The 15,306-nt window shown below is 37.6% G+C and overlaps 1 protein-coding gene across 1 annotated transcript; it reads left to right on the forward strand.

Moving 5' to 3' along the window:
• The first annotated feature begins 437 nt into the window (after positions 1–437).
• Positions 438–7,407, forward strand: LOC127428807 (corticotropin-releasing factor-binding protein-like). The gene is made up of 7 exons (XM_051677415.1): positions 438–699; positions 1,372–1,465; positions 2,531–2,688; positions 3,917–4,127; positions 5,060–5,202; positions 5,370–5,487; positions 6,848–7,407. The coding sequence occupies exons 1-7, from the start codon at positions 613–615 to the stop codon at positions 7,000–7,002; spliced, it is 966 nt and encodes a 321-aa protein (XP_051533375.1). The 5' UTR covers positions 438–612; the 3' UTR covers positions 7,003–7,407.
• Positions 7,408–15,306: the final 7,899 nt, after the last annotated feature.

The following is a 15,306-nucleotide window of genomic DNA, read 5'->3' on the forward strand; positions in this document are numbered from 1 at the left end:
AGGTTGAGAGTACAAATCACCATCCACATTTTGTTGTTTATGTGAAAATGCGTGTTGACATTCTTCAAAACATCTCCTTTTGTGTTGCACTCCTGAAGAAAAGGAAATCAAACTTGTTTGAAACAACATGAAAATATGATGGCAGAATTATCATTTTAAGTTGAACTATTCCTTTAAAGAACACGATAATACCTCACTGCCTCCAGTTATTCTATATGTGACATCCATTACTTCCTAATTTCCTTCACCCACTTCCCACTTCAGTGAAATTCTCTTTTTCCTCAGCTGATGAAAAGGAGTGTTCATTTTCACTACAGATAAAGACAAGTGTCATTCTCATGGGTGTGTGTAGGTTGTCTTGAATGCGCACCGGGGTCTTATCGGGAGTTTAAAGCCGTAAGGCATCTGTCATGCCCCGGCTATCCTCTCTCTCTCTCTCTCTTTCTCCAGCTTTCGTCACAACCACGTAAGTTTCTCTCTCATATCAATTGATCTATACAGGCAGCCCCCCCTCCTCTATCGATGTGAGGGGTTATAAAAGGAGCAGTCGAGGTGTGAGCTCTCGATATTTTCCTCTTATTGCTCAATTTTACGCGAACACACGGAACGGAGATGTCGGGGACTTTGCGCGCGCAGTTGTGTTTCCTCCTGTTGAGCGTCACGGCTCTCCGGGGGCACGCGCGCTTTCTTGACGTACAGGTGAGGTTTACACTGACATACTTTACATAGGCAAACGTGCATTTGTATGTAATGCACCTAGTTGTTTCTTTGTGTATATCCTTAATTGTGACGTGTATAAATGAGTATGTTTGCATGTTTATTCATGTTTTGGCATTTAGCATTCAATTCAGGTATACAGAGACACTTTTTTACAGTCTGCTGAATATAACAATCATCCTAATATAACACTTGCATATTATATAATATGTTTTATGTTGCGCTCACACTCTTAAAACAGAGGTTCCAATTATTATCAAATTGGTTTAGTAGCTTTATATAATAGAAGAACCTCTTTAAATTGTACAAAGGACATTGATTATATTCTCAATTTTTCAGCATACAATCTATGTGTTAGTGGATTAAAGAACCGATAAACCAATAATCTCCAAGAGACAAACTGCTTTAACTCAAGAAAATTATAGATGGAAAACAATGATAAGACTTTTTTGTATCCAAGAACTCCTAAAATTCAAAGTTGTAGTCCCTGAATCCTAAAATCTTGACTTTTTACAAGGACTGTAACTGAAATCATAATTAAACCGAATTCTAAAAACAAACACAATCAAGTTTATTATGTTTTTTTTTTTTTTTTTTTTTTTTTTGTCTAATCTGAGCATTGTAAGTCATTCTAGTTTATCCTTCTTTTTTCAGGATAACGAGATCAGCCCGGAAGGATTATTATCTCTGCTGAGCTCTGAACTGAAGAGAGAGTTACCAGAGGAGTTTGTGTACCGCAGAGCGCTCAGTAAGTGACAAGAGAGCCAAATTGCAACCATCTCTCAAACCACTGGGATTTCATTTGCCAAAACTTCATTTACATCATATAAAATTGGATTAAAGATTTCACACTTTACAATAAGGTTCCATTTGTTAACATTAGTTAACATAAACTAACAATACACAATAATTTTACAGCATTTATTAATCTTGGTTAATGTTAGTTTCAACATATAGTAATACATTTTTCAAATCAAAAGTTGTATTTGTTAACATTAGTTAATGCACTATGAACTAACATGAACTAACAATTAACTAACATTAACAAAGATTAATACATTCTGTAAAAAAGATATTGTTCATTGTTAGTTCATGATACCTAATGCATTAACTAATGGAACCTTATTATAAAACGTTACCAATGATGTTTCTTTAATAAATAACCCATATTTTTTTAACTGTTAATTGATCTGGTAGCACAATGACTTGATCTGGAAACTTTTATTTGCTAGTATTTAAAGAATGGTTATTCATCACATTTTAATGTTAGTTCATAATAATGTTATAATGTTTTGTCAGTTAAGCTTAACATGTCATCATGCACTTCATGAGGTAACATCTAAATGAACTGGTTTAATTCAAGAAAGAAATAATATGATTTATATATGACTGAATCAACCTAAAATACATAAGGTTACACAATCAAAGGTAATTTTTATGGTAACAGTATTCCATGTGTACAGACAAGTCAGTAGTAACAAAATTTTACTGTGTACACTACAAAAAAAAAAAAATCATTTTTGGTCTTGTTTTCCAGTAAAAAAATATTGAAAATCCCCTAGAACCAGATAAATTTACTAGAGGAGAAAATTCTGTAAGTTAATAAGACGTGTATATCTTTAAAGAATATATCTTGAATGAAGTTTTCTATACCTCAGTGGCAATTGTTTAAGCATAAACATGGTTTATATTTTCAACAAGAAAAACACTTTATTCAACTTAATTCAAGATATATTCTCTGCATTGTAAAATTTGGCACTAAAACTATTTTTGTTCTTTTCTTTTTTCCTTTATCTTCATCTCTGTCTTGCAGGATGTATAGACATGGTGGCTGTAGAGGGTCAATTCACATTTACAGCAGAGCGTCCACAGTTAAACTGCGGTGTCTTTTTCATCGGCGAGCCCAGTGACATTATTAGTATCGAGTATGATTCTGTCAACATCGACTGCAGAGGAGGAGATTTTATAAAGGTGAAATGATCACACACACATAGATATAATCAAACACCTTGGTCTTTTTCAGTGAGGTAGGCAGGTTTATTCACATTTAGTCTGTCAATAACACTACTCGACCTCTAATAACAATATATGTGAACGTTTTTTTTTTTTTATTATTACAAAAAGTTCTTCAACAGGACTACACAGACTTTTATTATGTTTATGTGTGGAAGCACGTGTGGTTGTTTATGTGTTTGTCTGTATCTGTGTAGCTGTTTGTGCATGTGTGTGTGTTGCACACTAAGCCAGGTTAACTCAGGGCTCCAAAAGATCACGACATTACGTCATTTTAAGCCTGATGCAAACACTACAACAACAGTAATCGCTCATACACACTGCAGCAAAACTGAATGAAAAATCAAGTTAAACAAAACAGAACTATGACGACAGCACTGAGGCAGTTAAAGTGATTACAGACCACTAATTCTGTCATGAGTTCAGCCAGACCAGTTCAGTTTTCGGTTTACAGACTGTGCAAGATTTATGTCAAATGAATGGGTTTAATAGGACTGGGTATACATATGGTATACTGTTAAAATTAATCAAGTGAACCTGAATTCATTCCTGTTCAACGAAACGTAAATTAAATGAGCGGAAATCCAATTTATTAGCAACGAAACAAAACTGATGTGCAGCTCAACCGAACTAAAACAATTAGAGCATGGTTGCACTGAAGGGAATTAAAGTACACTCAACCTGACCTGACCGGAACTAAAATGAGTGGAGTTGAACCAACAGAGCTAATCTGAGATCTACAGAGAAAACCAGAACTAAATTAAGCTGAAGAGAATTAATGTGAAATGTGTCATTTGTTCAGTGATAAAATACCACTGCTATCCCAACTTAATATGCAGAGAAAACTATAAGTAAACCATTTGTATGCTATTAAAATATTGTTCTGTTTGTTTGAGCATCCTGCAACACTGGCTCAACTAATGGTGTGAGTTTGGGGCAGGACTATATGTTTGACTAATGGAAGTTTGACCAATAGGGGACTGTTTGGAAAACCAGTTTTATTTATTTTTTTATTCATTTATTATTTGCAATTCTGTTTGGTGACATTAGTGGTGCAGAAATGACAAACTTTACCTTTAAAAAGAACTCAACAGACTCAAGCCAAGCTGAACTGTGCTTAATATACATTTTTAAGTTTAGTTTCATTGAGTTACGTTTCTGTATTTATGTTATAATTGTCTTTAAGGTGTTTGATGGCTGGGTGATGAAGGGGGAAAAGTTTCCAAGCTCGCAGGACCATCCTCTTCCTCTGTACGAGCGTTATTCTGATTATTGTGAGACTGGAGTGGCTCGGCCAATCGTACACTCTTCTCAGAATGTCGCCATGCTGTTCTTCAAAATCCACCAATCAGGGAGCAGCTTCACAATAACATTCCGCAAACTCATCAGCCCATTCCGTAAGTGCTACTGGAAACCAGTGTGAGAAAAAAAAATTATTTCATGGGGAATTTTATTTAAATTACGTGACTGTGTTGACATTTTCGCAAAATGATATTCCATGGTTCATTACACGTATTGTGGCGGTTCCGAGGTAAAAACATTTCCATTGTGTGGCGCTAAAAGCAAGTTCAGTTTTCTCCAAAACAGATGAGGTTTTTAAAGGTTAATGCTCCATCGAGTTTTAAATCAGCAAAACCTACCTCCTTACCCTAAACCTTAACGATAGTATCATAAAAGCAAATGTGAGAAGAAAAACGCAATTGCTGAAGAAACCACATCATTTTGTTGTGCTTCTTTGGCACTTTTGGCTCACATGTCGACTCGCGTGCTCTTTGTGGCTCATAACCCGGTTCTTTGCATCGCAAGTGCAACACTCTATCAGTTGAGCTACCGTGCAATTTGATCACACTAGAACAAGCATGCAAATATAGTTGGTTTTGTAATGTAAATGTTAAAATGTATCGCCTTACAAGTCATTCGCTATAGTCAAAGTGTTTTTGATTTCATAAAATAGCATTGTGTGAGGAACAGGGTGAAAAGTAAGTGTTTATGAATTGATAATCTGCCATTTTACTTGTGATTTGTGTGGGACTGAATAAAAGTCATTGTTGTAGCGCCTGTAGTGTTAATTTTTTACCAGGAAACTGCCGCAGTATGTACAACAATCAACATAAAAATCATTTTGCAAAAATGTAGGTATAATAACATGGTTCTATGAGACTGGGTTGGCAATTATGCATTTCTGAAAGACACAATCATTTTCTCTAATATCCCCTCATAATGCATCATGGATGACATATGGATCATGCAGAACCCACATATGAGTCAGAACCTATGTAGAGCCCAATGTAACAAACTTTTTTAACCATCTGTCTCTCTCACTCTGTAGCCTGCAATGTTGTCTCTCAGACCCCAGAGGGCAGTTTCACCATGGTAATTCCACAGCAGCACAGGAACTGCAGTTTCTCTATAATCTATCCAGTGGAGATCCAAATTGGAGAGCTAAGTCTTGGCCAACATAATGATCTCAAGGTGAGCGTGAGTGTATGGTCTAAAAATGTAGCATTTACACCAATCAGAGTCTTCAAAGAGTTTTATTCAGAAACATTTAATTTGCTATTTCATTGTTCAGAGGTGAAGTGGATAATTTCTGTGCCATGATATGCGAGTTTGAGACATCTATTGTGTGTTCTTTGTAGAGATCCATACCTGGTTGTGCAGCGTCTGGAGATTTTGTTGAGCTTCTTGGAGGAAATGGCATGGACACTTCCAAGATGTTCCCCATGGCAGATCTTTGCTACTCCTTTAATGGACCAGGTAAGAATGAGTATCATCATTGGTTACACTAGTATTCTTACAGTATGTATATTTTTAGGTGTTATTTTAAAATATTTTATAAACTCTGTCACAAGGTTATTATAGTTTTGGGTTTTTAAATTACTTTTATTACATTTTAAATTTTTAATTATTATTTAGTTTAGTTTCAGTTATTTTACCAACTGTGTTTGTCAGTTTTAGCTTAGCTTTAGTTTTTCAATTCATTTTAGTTTTCATTTTTATTTTAGTCTGTCTTTATTTTTATTTTAGTTAACACAGATGAGTAAATGACTTTGCAGGGGACAAATTGTGTAATGTTCTTTAAGTTAAACTATTCCCTATCCAGTTCAGATTACACATAGTCTACATAGTGTATAGCTAGGCTGACATCCAACATGGTAAAAACAACCAAAAAGGACTTACAAATGTGGAGAGACACTCATCGAGCACTTTATTAGGAACACTATGGTTCTAATAAAGTGCCTGAAGTGGTCTTCTGCTGTTGTAGCCCATTCGTCTCAAGTTTCAACGTGTTGTGCATTCTGAGATGCTATTCTGCTCACTACAATTGTACAGAGTTGTTATCTGAATTACTGTAGCCTTTCTGTCAGCTCGAACCAGTCTGGGCTGTGTTTCCCAAAACCATAGTAAGCTTAAGTTGATCGTCTATTGTGCGTGAAAATACAGGAGATCAGCAGTTACAGAAATACTCAAACCAGCCCGTCTGGCACCAACAATCATGCCACGGTCGAAATCACTGAGATCAAATTTTTTCCCCCATTCTGATGGTTGATGTCAATATTAATTGAAGCACCTGACCCATATCTGCATGATTTTATACATTACACTGCTGCCACATGATTGGCTAATTAGATAATGGCATGAATAAGTAGGTGTACAGGTGTATCTAATGAAATGGTCGGTGAGTGTATGTATCCCTTTATTTTTTGAACAGCAATGGATTATGTGATTAAAAAAACGAATCCATTTATCTTGTAAAATTGATTACATAACTGAATGTGGGCACACTCACACAAAACTCATGGCCAGTAGATGGAATGTTTGCGATGCAACAGATGGAGACATTAAAAGAAACAAAAATGATTTTGTAACAAGCACAAGTCAAAGTATTAAAAATGAAAAATGAAAATATTTTAAGATAATTTCTATTTCGTTTTAGTTTGCATGATAGTTTCAGTTTAGTTTTACTTTTTTGGAAAAAAAATAGTTTTAGTTTTAATTTTGTTATTTTTAATTATTTTTAGAAATTTTGTTTCAGTTTCAGTTAACTATAATAACCTTGCTCTGTTGTTAACTGTCTCTATAATTGTCTTTCTTTCTTTATCTCTTTTCCTATCAGCTCAAATTAAGGTTGGTTGTGATAACACTGTGGTCAGAATGGTGTCGAGCGGGAAGTTCGTAAACCGAGTTAGCTTCCAATATCGGCTACTGGGCCACCAAGAGCTTCAGCAAATGAAGGGAAACAGTGTTGAAGATGTTTGTTTAAAAGCATAAGACCTCTCGCTCTCTCTTTCTCTACCTTGCTCTCGTTACGAAGATTGGTTCATGCCAAACTCACTTGAGTTTGATATTAAGAGGCCTTTGGGCACTAATTGTATATTTTCCATACAAAACTATTTATTTTTGGCTCATCTTTTCATTTGACTCTTTTGTTCTTTGTAATATCATGAACGTGTATAATCTGTGGCTGCTGATGTTAAATAAAATATGTACTTGTGTTTGTGCACATCACTGTTTTGTTCAGCATGTTTTTAAGTAAAATTGGTCACTGACTGTAGAATCTGAGATGTAACGAGTATTACACAAGTATTAAAATTAATTATATAAAAGAAATGTACCTATTTTTATTTATTTATCTGTACAAAGGATTTTTGTAATAAAATCAGTCAACATGTGCAAAGCAAACCCTGGTTACGGTAATTTTTTAATGGCAGAGGCTATTTGCACAAACCCCAGTGCAAATTGTGGCAGATAATATTTACACCCCTAATTCAATACTAACATACAGGATAGTGGCATCACTGCAGTATGATCATTGTGTTTATTTACAGTCCCACAAACACCCTACACCAAGCCCTATCCCTAAACCTAACCCTACAGTAACCTTTCCTTACAAAAAATAGGCATGACTTTACAACAGTAATCATAGTATCACCATGGTATTTTGTAGTAAAACAATAGTAACCACAAATTAAATGTGGTTACTATATTAACACCATATTATAATAGTAAGACCATGGTTAATTGCATTAAAACTATGGCTTCTGCCAAAAAAACATGGTTACTATAATAGTACCATAGTAAAACCATGGTTAATTTTACCCGGATAAAACCTTTCTCTCAACTCCCCGACGTTCACTGAGACCAAATCTCAGTCAAAGATAGTTGCACTGAATTGAAAAACACACATCATAAAATACTTTTTTGAGATGGCATTAGAATAAGGAATTTATGGCATCATTTTGTGGTAAATTTCCCCTTTCAGCAAGTATATTTATTCTAGATCCATATGTTGGAATTATAATTCCGTGATTGTGAATTCAATGCGACAATTACACTTGGCAGCATCAAATTATTTCACTGTATACAATTTTTACCTTATGTCAGCAGTCACCACCTGTTAAAAAACAATGGTTGCTTGAGAATATCAGTGCTGATTTATAATTGCAGGGTAAAATGTCAAATCACTACAGGATACTTGCAGCAATTGTGTTCCTATGATTGTCTCTGTTCTCCAAGCAAACAAAAACGCAATCAAAATGTTGGAATAACATCGGAAACTCTGAAAGTTCAGTTGAACCCTACATGGCAAGATCACAAACAGTATATTTCTTTAAATGTAATTCTTTAGATCATTTGATGTAAATTTAGGCATAAACGGGAGGGACGGTTAAGAAACAACTGAATAATCCATACCATTATTTATACTAAATGCAATTGTGACTGTTTCTGTGTCATGTTTTCATTGTAAAATTAAAGTATTTTACTAAACAGTTTTTAGAGAAGCTGTCTAGCATGAGACTGCATGCAGTTTAATACTTAATTATGCTTATGTTGATGTTTCAAGATGTCGCTGCAGATGGCTGCTTCGGTATGAAGCTCTCTAGCATTTTTGTTATATTTGTTTGTTTGTCATGTTTTTTTGTCACTCTTTCCCGATCAGTTTCACCAGAGATGAACTGCTGAATATTCGGCAGAGCATACATGATAATTTTTTGCCGGTGTTTGATTATTCTGATGTTTTATTAGACATCTTAGTTGGAAGCGCAGTAGTGCTCTACAAGTGATCCAAAAGACACACACGAGGGAAGAGAGCCGGCGAGCTTGTAAAGCTTCGTCAACACAGCTTTAGGGTCACATGCTCCACCAGAGAAAGAAATATATTGGACCACTGCTACACCACTGTAAAGGATGCATATCGCTCTGTCCCATGTGCAGTTTTAGGACTCTCTGATCACTGTCTGGTTCATCCTCTCCCAACCTATAAGCAGAAACTAAAATTAGCTAAGCCTGTAGTAAGGACTGTAAAGAGATGGACCAATGAAGCAGAGCTGGAACTACAAGCCTGCTTTGACTGCACTGATTGGAGTGTTTTTGAGGCTGCAGCCACAGACCTGGACAAACTCATAGACACTGTGACATCATATATCAGTTTCTGTGAGGATATGTGCATCCCTACAAGGACATTTTTATCATTCAGTAATGATAAACCTTGGTTTACAGGAAAACTCAGACAACTTTGTCATAGCAAAGAGGATGCTTACAGAAGTGGGGATAAAATATTGTACAACCAGGCCAGGAACACACTTACTAAGGAAATCAGAGTGGCTAAGTTGAAAAAACAGTTTTCAGCCAATGATCCTGCATCTGTGTGGAAAGGCCTGAAAAGCATCAAAAGTACAAGACACCTCCCCCTCGCTCTGTAGAGAGTCAACTAATGGCTGATGAACTGAATGTGTTTTACTGCAGGTTTGAAAAGCCCAGCCTTACACCCCTCCCCCGCTCTGATCTTCACTTCACACACACAAAAACCAACACCTCCTGGAACCACCATCCTCCCCCCTCCTGCTACTCAGTCTGCACTTATGATCTGTGAGGAGGATGTGTGCTGGGTCTTTAAAAAAAAAAAAAAAGACTATGAAAGCTTCAGGCCCAGATGGTATTTCACCTGCCTGTCTGAAAGTCTGCACTGACCAACTGGCCCTCATCTTCACACAGATCTTCAATAGATCACTGGAGCAGTGTGAAGTTCCCTGCTACTTCGAACGCTCCACCATCATTCTGGTCCCCAATAAACCCAAATCAAAGGACTTAATGACTACAGACCTATTGCTCTCACATCTGTGGTCATGAAGTCGTTTGAGAGACTGGTTTTGGCTTACCTGAAGGACATCACTGGACTCCTGCTGGACCCCCTTCAGTTTGCTTACGAAGCAAACAGGTCTGTGGATGATGCTGTCAGTATGGAACTGCATTATATCCTGCAACACCTCGACAGACCTGGGACAAGGATCCTATTTGTAGACTTCAGTTCAGCCTTCAATACCATCATGCCTGATTTTCTCTCAACCAAACTGACCCAGCTCTCCGTACCCACCCCAACCTGTCGATGGATCACCAGCTTTCTGACAAATAGGCAGCAGCTAGTGAGACTGGGGAAACTCACATCCGGGACCCTCACTATTAGCACTGGTGCTCCTCAGGGATGCCTTCTCTCTCCACTGCTCTTCTCCCTGTACATGAATGACTGCACTACAAAAGACCCCACAGTCAAGCTCCTGAAGTTTGCAGAGAACACCACGGTCATTGGCCTCATCCGCGACGGTGACGAGTCTGCGAACAGCACTGTGGCAACAGTGGAGTCATTCAGGTTCCTGGGCTCTACCATCTCTCAGGACCTGAAGTGGGACACCCACATAGACTCCATTGTGAAGAAGGCTCAGCAGAGGTTGTTCTTCCTTCACCAGCTGAGGAAGTTCAACCTGCCACAGGAGCTGCTGACACAATTCTTCTTGGCCATCATTGAGTCTGTCCTGTGTACATCTATAACTGTCTGGTTTGGTTCAGCCACCAAATCAGACAGAAGGAAACTACAACGGACAGTCAAGAATGCTGAGAGGATCATTGGTGCCCCATGCCCATCCTCCAAGACCTGTACATCTCCAGAATGAGGAAACGTGCAGGTAGAATCACTCTGGACCCCACACACCCTACCCACTCCCTCTTTGAACTGTTGCCCTCTGGCCGGCGCTACAGATCACTGAGTGCCAGGACATCCAGGCACAAGAACAGTTTTTACCCTCAGGCCATTTTCCTCATGAACAGTTAAACTGCCTCAGGACTCCCCCATAGTGCAATAATGAAAATACATATCTCATGTACATATGTAAATTCACATATTTAATTCAATAACTGTACATACCCCTACCTTGCACATACATTACCACTTGCACATGTACATCCATTCTGTTATACTGTATGTCCTATTATTTGTGTCTATTTATACTTTTACCTTGTTTTATATTCTGTGTCTCACTGTAATGTTCTGTGTGCACTTGTTTCTCCTATCACCAAAAAAAAAAAAAAAAAAAAAAAAAGAAAATCCTTGTGTATGTGAGAACACTTGGCAATAAAGCTCATTCTGATTCTGATTCTGATTCTGCTTTAAGTGCTCTGGCATGTACCACCACAACTCTCTTGATCCATTGCACTATTTTCTGAAAAGACAGGTAACAGTACAGAGAAAATATGATACTTTGTTTCCTGGTGGACTGGTGCACCCCGGCTGCGGAAATTACGTTATATCACATTAAGAATTATGAAGATATTCCATACAATCACAGTGCATTTACTGAAAGCCCTCTATAGTACCACAAACTTTGGAAAACAATGATGTTAGGAAATGGAAAGCATAACCTATTTATAACATGACTTCAGAGGACTTGGCTTTGCCTTTTCCTGTAAAATCTGTCCTATGATGGAGGACTGCACTCAGATGGGTCTTTCTTGTGCATGAACCAGGCGTCATCAAGATCCAGGTAAAACGTGACATAGATAAGCTACGCACAGCCTGACCTTCACTTGCCCCAACATGATGAGGGCGTCATGTTTCTTCCTGTTCTCAAATCCTCAAATCCCCATAAAAATTGTCCTACCTTTAATTTGTGCAATATTTTAAAGGGATAATCCACTAAAAAATGAAAACCTTCCCAAGACGTGTCATCACTGATTCAGCTGTCTGTCCTCACTCTCATCCACAGTCAGTTCACTTCTCAATCTCGGTCAAATGCCTTGTTCCACCACAAAATTTGTGGCACCCTTGACCAAATGGTTAACTTGGAGAATCACTTGCAACTGTCACGCCACTACCACATTAGATTTTGTGTGGCAAAAATCTACTCCACAAACCCCCTAAAAAGCCAGGAGTGTAGGCCCTTTCCCACCTACAGTCCTGGTACTTTTCCTTTAGTAACTTTCTAGATGAGAACTTTTATGAGGAACGGGACACCCGAGGATACTTTTCCCCTGTTACACTCACATTAAAAAAGTTAACACGGTAGTGACGTCATCAAGTATCAACCATTTTTCTTCTGACATTGTTGGCACTCGCGATTCAATAGCAACAACAATAACAAAATCAACAACAACACTGCACTGACAACACTGAAGGAGGAAGCCAGTATCGGATCTACATTCTACACTTTTGTTAGGGCTGTTTTACACTAGCTTTGGCTGCATAGGAAAATGTAGGCAGCTGCCTAATCAGTTAATGGTTTAAACGACAGCGTTTTGGATGAATGGAACTCTGTTGCATTATTATTTCATCGAAGGTGGCATTTTCCAGTTTTTGAACACAGCCTGTGTCTTCAAGTTACAGTTTTAGATTGGGCACGAGAGCCGTGTGTGCAAAACTCCGTGCTGTTGCAGCCGGAGTGAGAGATAAGACGAACGGTCAGACTACCTCACAGCACGCACTGAATTTAGTGGGCAACATGTTGAAAATGCACTATAAACCTATTTATCTACACGATCTTTGAAAATAAAGGCTTTTATGACTCAACATAAATTACTGTACTAAAAGACTCACTTAATTACTTCAAAAAGACATCTTGATGCAAGTTAACTACGCAGTGACAGGCACACAATACTTCCCTCATGTAAACTAGATTCCATGACGGTTTAGTGTATAGTAGAGTTCAATTACCCACCCTCGATAAACATCTGATTATTTATATCCAACATACCAGTAAACATTTGATGTAGTAATACAGAAATCACTTTATTTTCTGTATAGTCACACATAACAAACAGTACAGATGAGATGAAAACACAAAGCGTGTCTCCTGATTAAGTCACACACACACACACACATACACACATACTATATTTGAAACAGGTGATCCTCTTTGGATACTTTGTTGGTTTTATGCTATTTCTGTTAAGGGAATTGTAAAATTAACGCAATCCTCTGAGCAGCTAGTTTGTATACAAATGGGGACTGCAGACTCCTTGAGATTCTCAGGGCTATTTGTGCATCTTAGGTTTTTGACCAATCACAGGCTGCAGCACCTCCCACAGTCTCCCACCATCCCTGTATACCTACCCTGGAGTAGGAGCTAAAAATCCCATTAAAACGGCAACAAGGAACTATAGTTACACAGATCCAAAAGCGACAAAAAATACCAGTCCTGGGGAGAAGTACCTAAAACGGGCTTTAGTACCTGCAGTGGGAAAGTGCCTTATATATACCAGGCATGTTAGACCTGGCTGGAAAATATGGAAGTTTTATGGTTTTTATTCCATGTCTATTAGCTTTAGGTCATATAAGTATATGCTAGTGTACTCCTAGAAGTTAACATTATGTGCTTTCATGCAGAAATAAAGATTAAAATGTGCATTCTCTTTCCATAAGTCCAATACTTTGGCAATGTCACCGCCTATGTTACAGTCGGAATTGGTAGCAAAAAGACAGGTGACACACTGGCATGAATAGTAAAACAAACCTGTAGTTAGCTGACCAACAGTCCTCAAAAAGTCATGTGTTACTTTTAAATTGTCTGGTTAAGCAAAATGAAATGTCGTGCTGCACTGCTGGCTGTCAAAATCGCAATGGCAAAAATCGAGGGCTTCACTTTTAGCGGAGGACTGAGGAGATCATTTCCAACTCAACGACTGCAGTGAACATTTTACTACAGGTATGTTATTAACTCATATCATTCTAATAATAATATAGCTAAGAATATGTCATACTTAAATGATGATTATAACCAGCTGTGTTACTAGCAATAGTGTACCCAAACCCAGCTATCTTTAAACCTGAAGGGTAATTTTATTCTATATTAACTTTTACTGATATTTAGAGGAGCTAGCTAGTGCTAGCTGTCTAATCTTTCAAATATAACATGACAGTTTGCTGGCTTTCTGCCACCACTTACTGTGCATGCACTGCAATGTTTGTAAACAATAGGATTGGTTTACTGAGACCGGATGTTGGGGTGGGACTTATCAAAGCGCCTTTTTTAAAATAGGTCACATTATATACTGCTTGAAGTGACATCTTTAACTGTTTCTTCATTCATTACAATTATCCGACTGCTGCTTAACTTTAAAAATTCATTTCCGCCCCTTTTTTTATTACACCCACTCAAATAAACAAACCAAGAAATTAAAATGTTAAAAAAAAATTATATGTGTGTGTGTGTGAGACATTTAGATGGAATGTCTCATGAATGAAGCGTGCGGCCCTTACTGTCTGTGTCTCAGTGGGAATTGATGAGACAGGTCGCCTCACGCTTGATTAAAGGTTGAAGCTCACATTATCCCGGTCGGAACCGCACGCTCCAGAGAGAGTTTAGCCGGATAATTGATAACGAACTGAGGCTCCCAGCAGGATGTACAAAGAGGTAAGAACAGCTGCGCTAGTCCCTGACTGTGCACATCAACGGAGAAATCAGCCAACGTTGGAAATTACACAATCGCTGCCACGCATGGGACTGTTCGCAAGAACTAGCAAGAGAAAAGGACAAAGAAATAGAGAAAGTGAGATTAAGAAAGACAATTGCATCATGGAATGCTTGGACATAGGCAAAAATATAGTCCGATTTCGCAACAGCTTCTAATACGACCCAGGAAAACACATATCAAGTGATGTAAACTGAAGTTTAGACAAAACAGAATCCCAGGGCAAATCTGAACAGATTTTGTGCCACACAATACAATTATTGAAAGGAGCAGTATTAAAGTTCAAAACACTTTCTATCCCAGCAGGCATTCATAGGCTGACTTCCACGAAAAGTGTAAACTTTTTCAGTAGCATGACAGTAGTACCACCACATAGGCTCTTGGAGGGAATTTATTTTCTGAAATCCTTTTGATTTCCCTCACAATAGTTTTGCAATCCTGCACAGTGATTTTGGGTTCCCTGCAATAGCTTTATCCATCCCTTACGAAAATAGTTGAACTATGGTGTTTTTAGTAAAATCATAGTAACCACAAAATTTACCATAGTTTTACTACAGTAACTACAATTCAACTATGGTATTTGTAGCAAAAGCATAACCAGAACATTTAGCAATGGTTTACTACAGTCACCATATTTGAACCATGATATTTTATGGTAAAACCATGGTCATAATACAGGAAAAGCAAAACTATGGTAAAAAAATAAAAAATAAATCATAATCATTCTGCCAAGAAAAGTTAGTTTTACTATAGTAACACCATTACTAATTTGTGATACAGTACATGCACCGTGGTTCTTATCACAAAAATATGGTTACATTTTTACTGCAGGTTAAC

The sequence above is a fragment of the Myxocyprinus asiaticus genome, chromosome 38 (genome assembly GCF_019703515.2).
Source record: "Myxocyprinus asiaticus isolate MX2 ecotype Aquarium Trade chromosome 38, UBuf_Myxa_2, whole genome shotgun sequence".
In the NCBI taxonomy this organism is placed as follows: Eukaryota; Metazoa; Chordata; class Actinopteri; order Cypriniformes; family Catostomidae; genus Myxocyprinus; species Myxocyprinus asiaticus.

Coding starts and splice junctions, on each gene's coding strand:
- LOC127428807 (XM_051677415.1), top strand. CDS start 613: ATGTCGGGGACTTTGCGCGCGCAGTTGTGTTTCCTCCTGTTGAGCGTC. Junction 1,466..2,530: donor TGTGTACCGCAGAGCGCTCA/GTAAGTGACAAG, acceptor TCTGTCTTGCAG/GATGTATAGACATGGTGGCT. Junction 2,689..3,916: donor GAGGAGGAGATTTTATAAAG/GTGAAATGATCA, acceptor ATTGTCTTTAAG/GTGTTTGATGGCTGGGTGAT.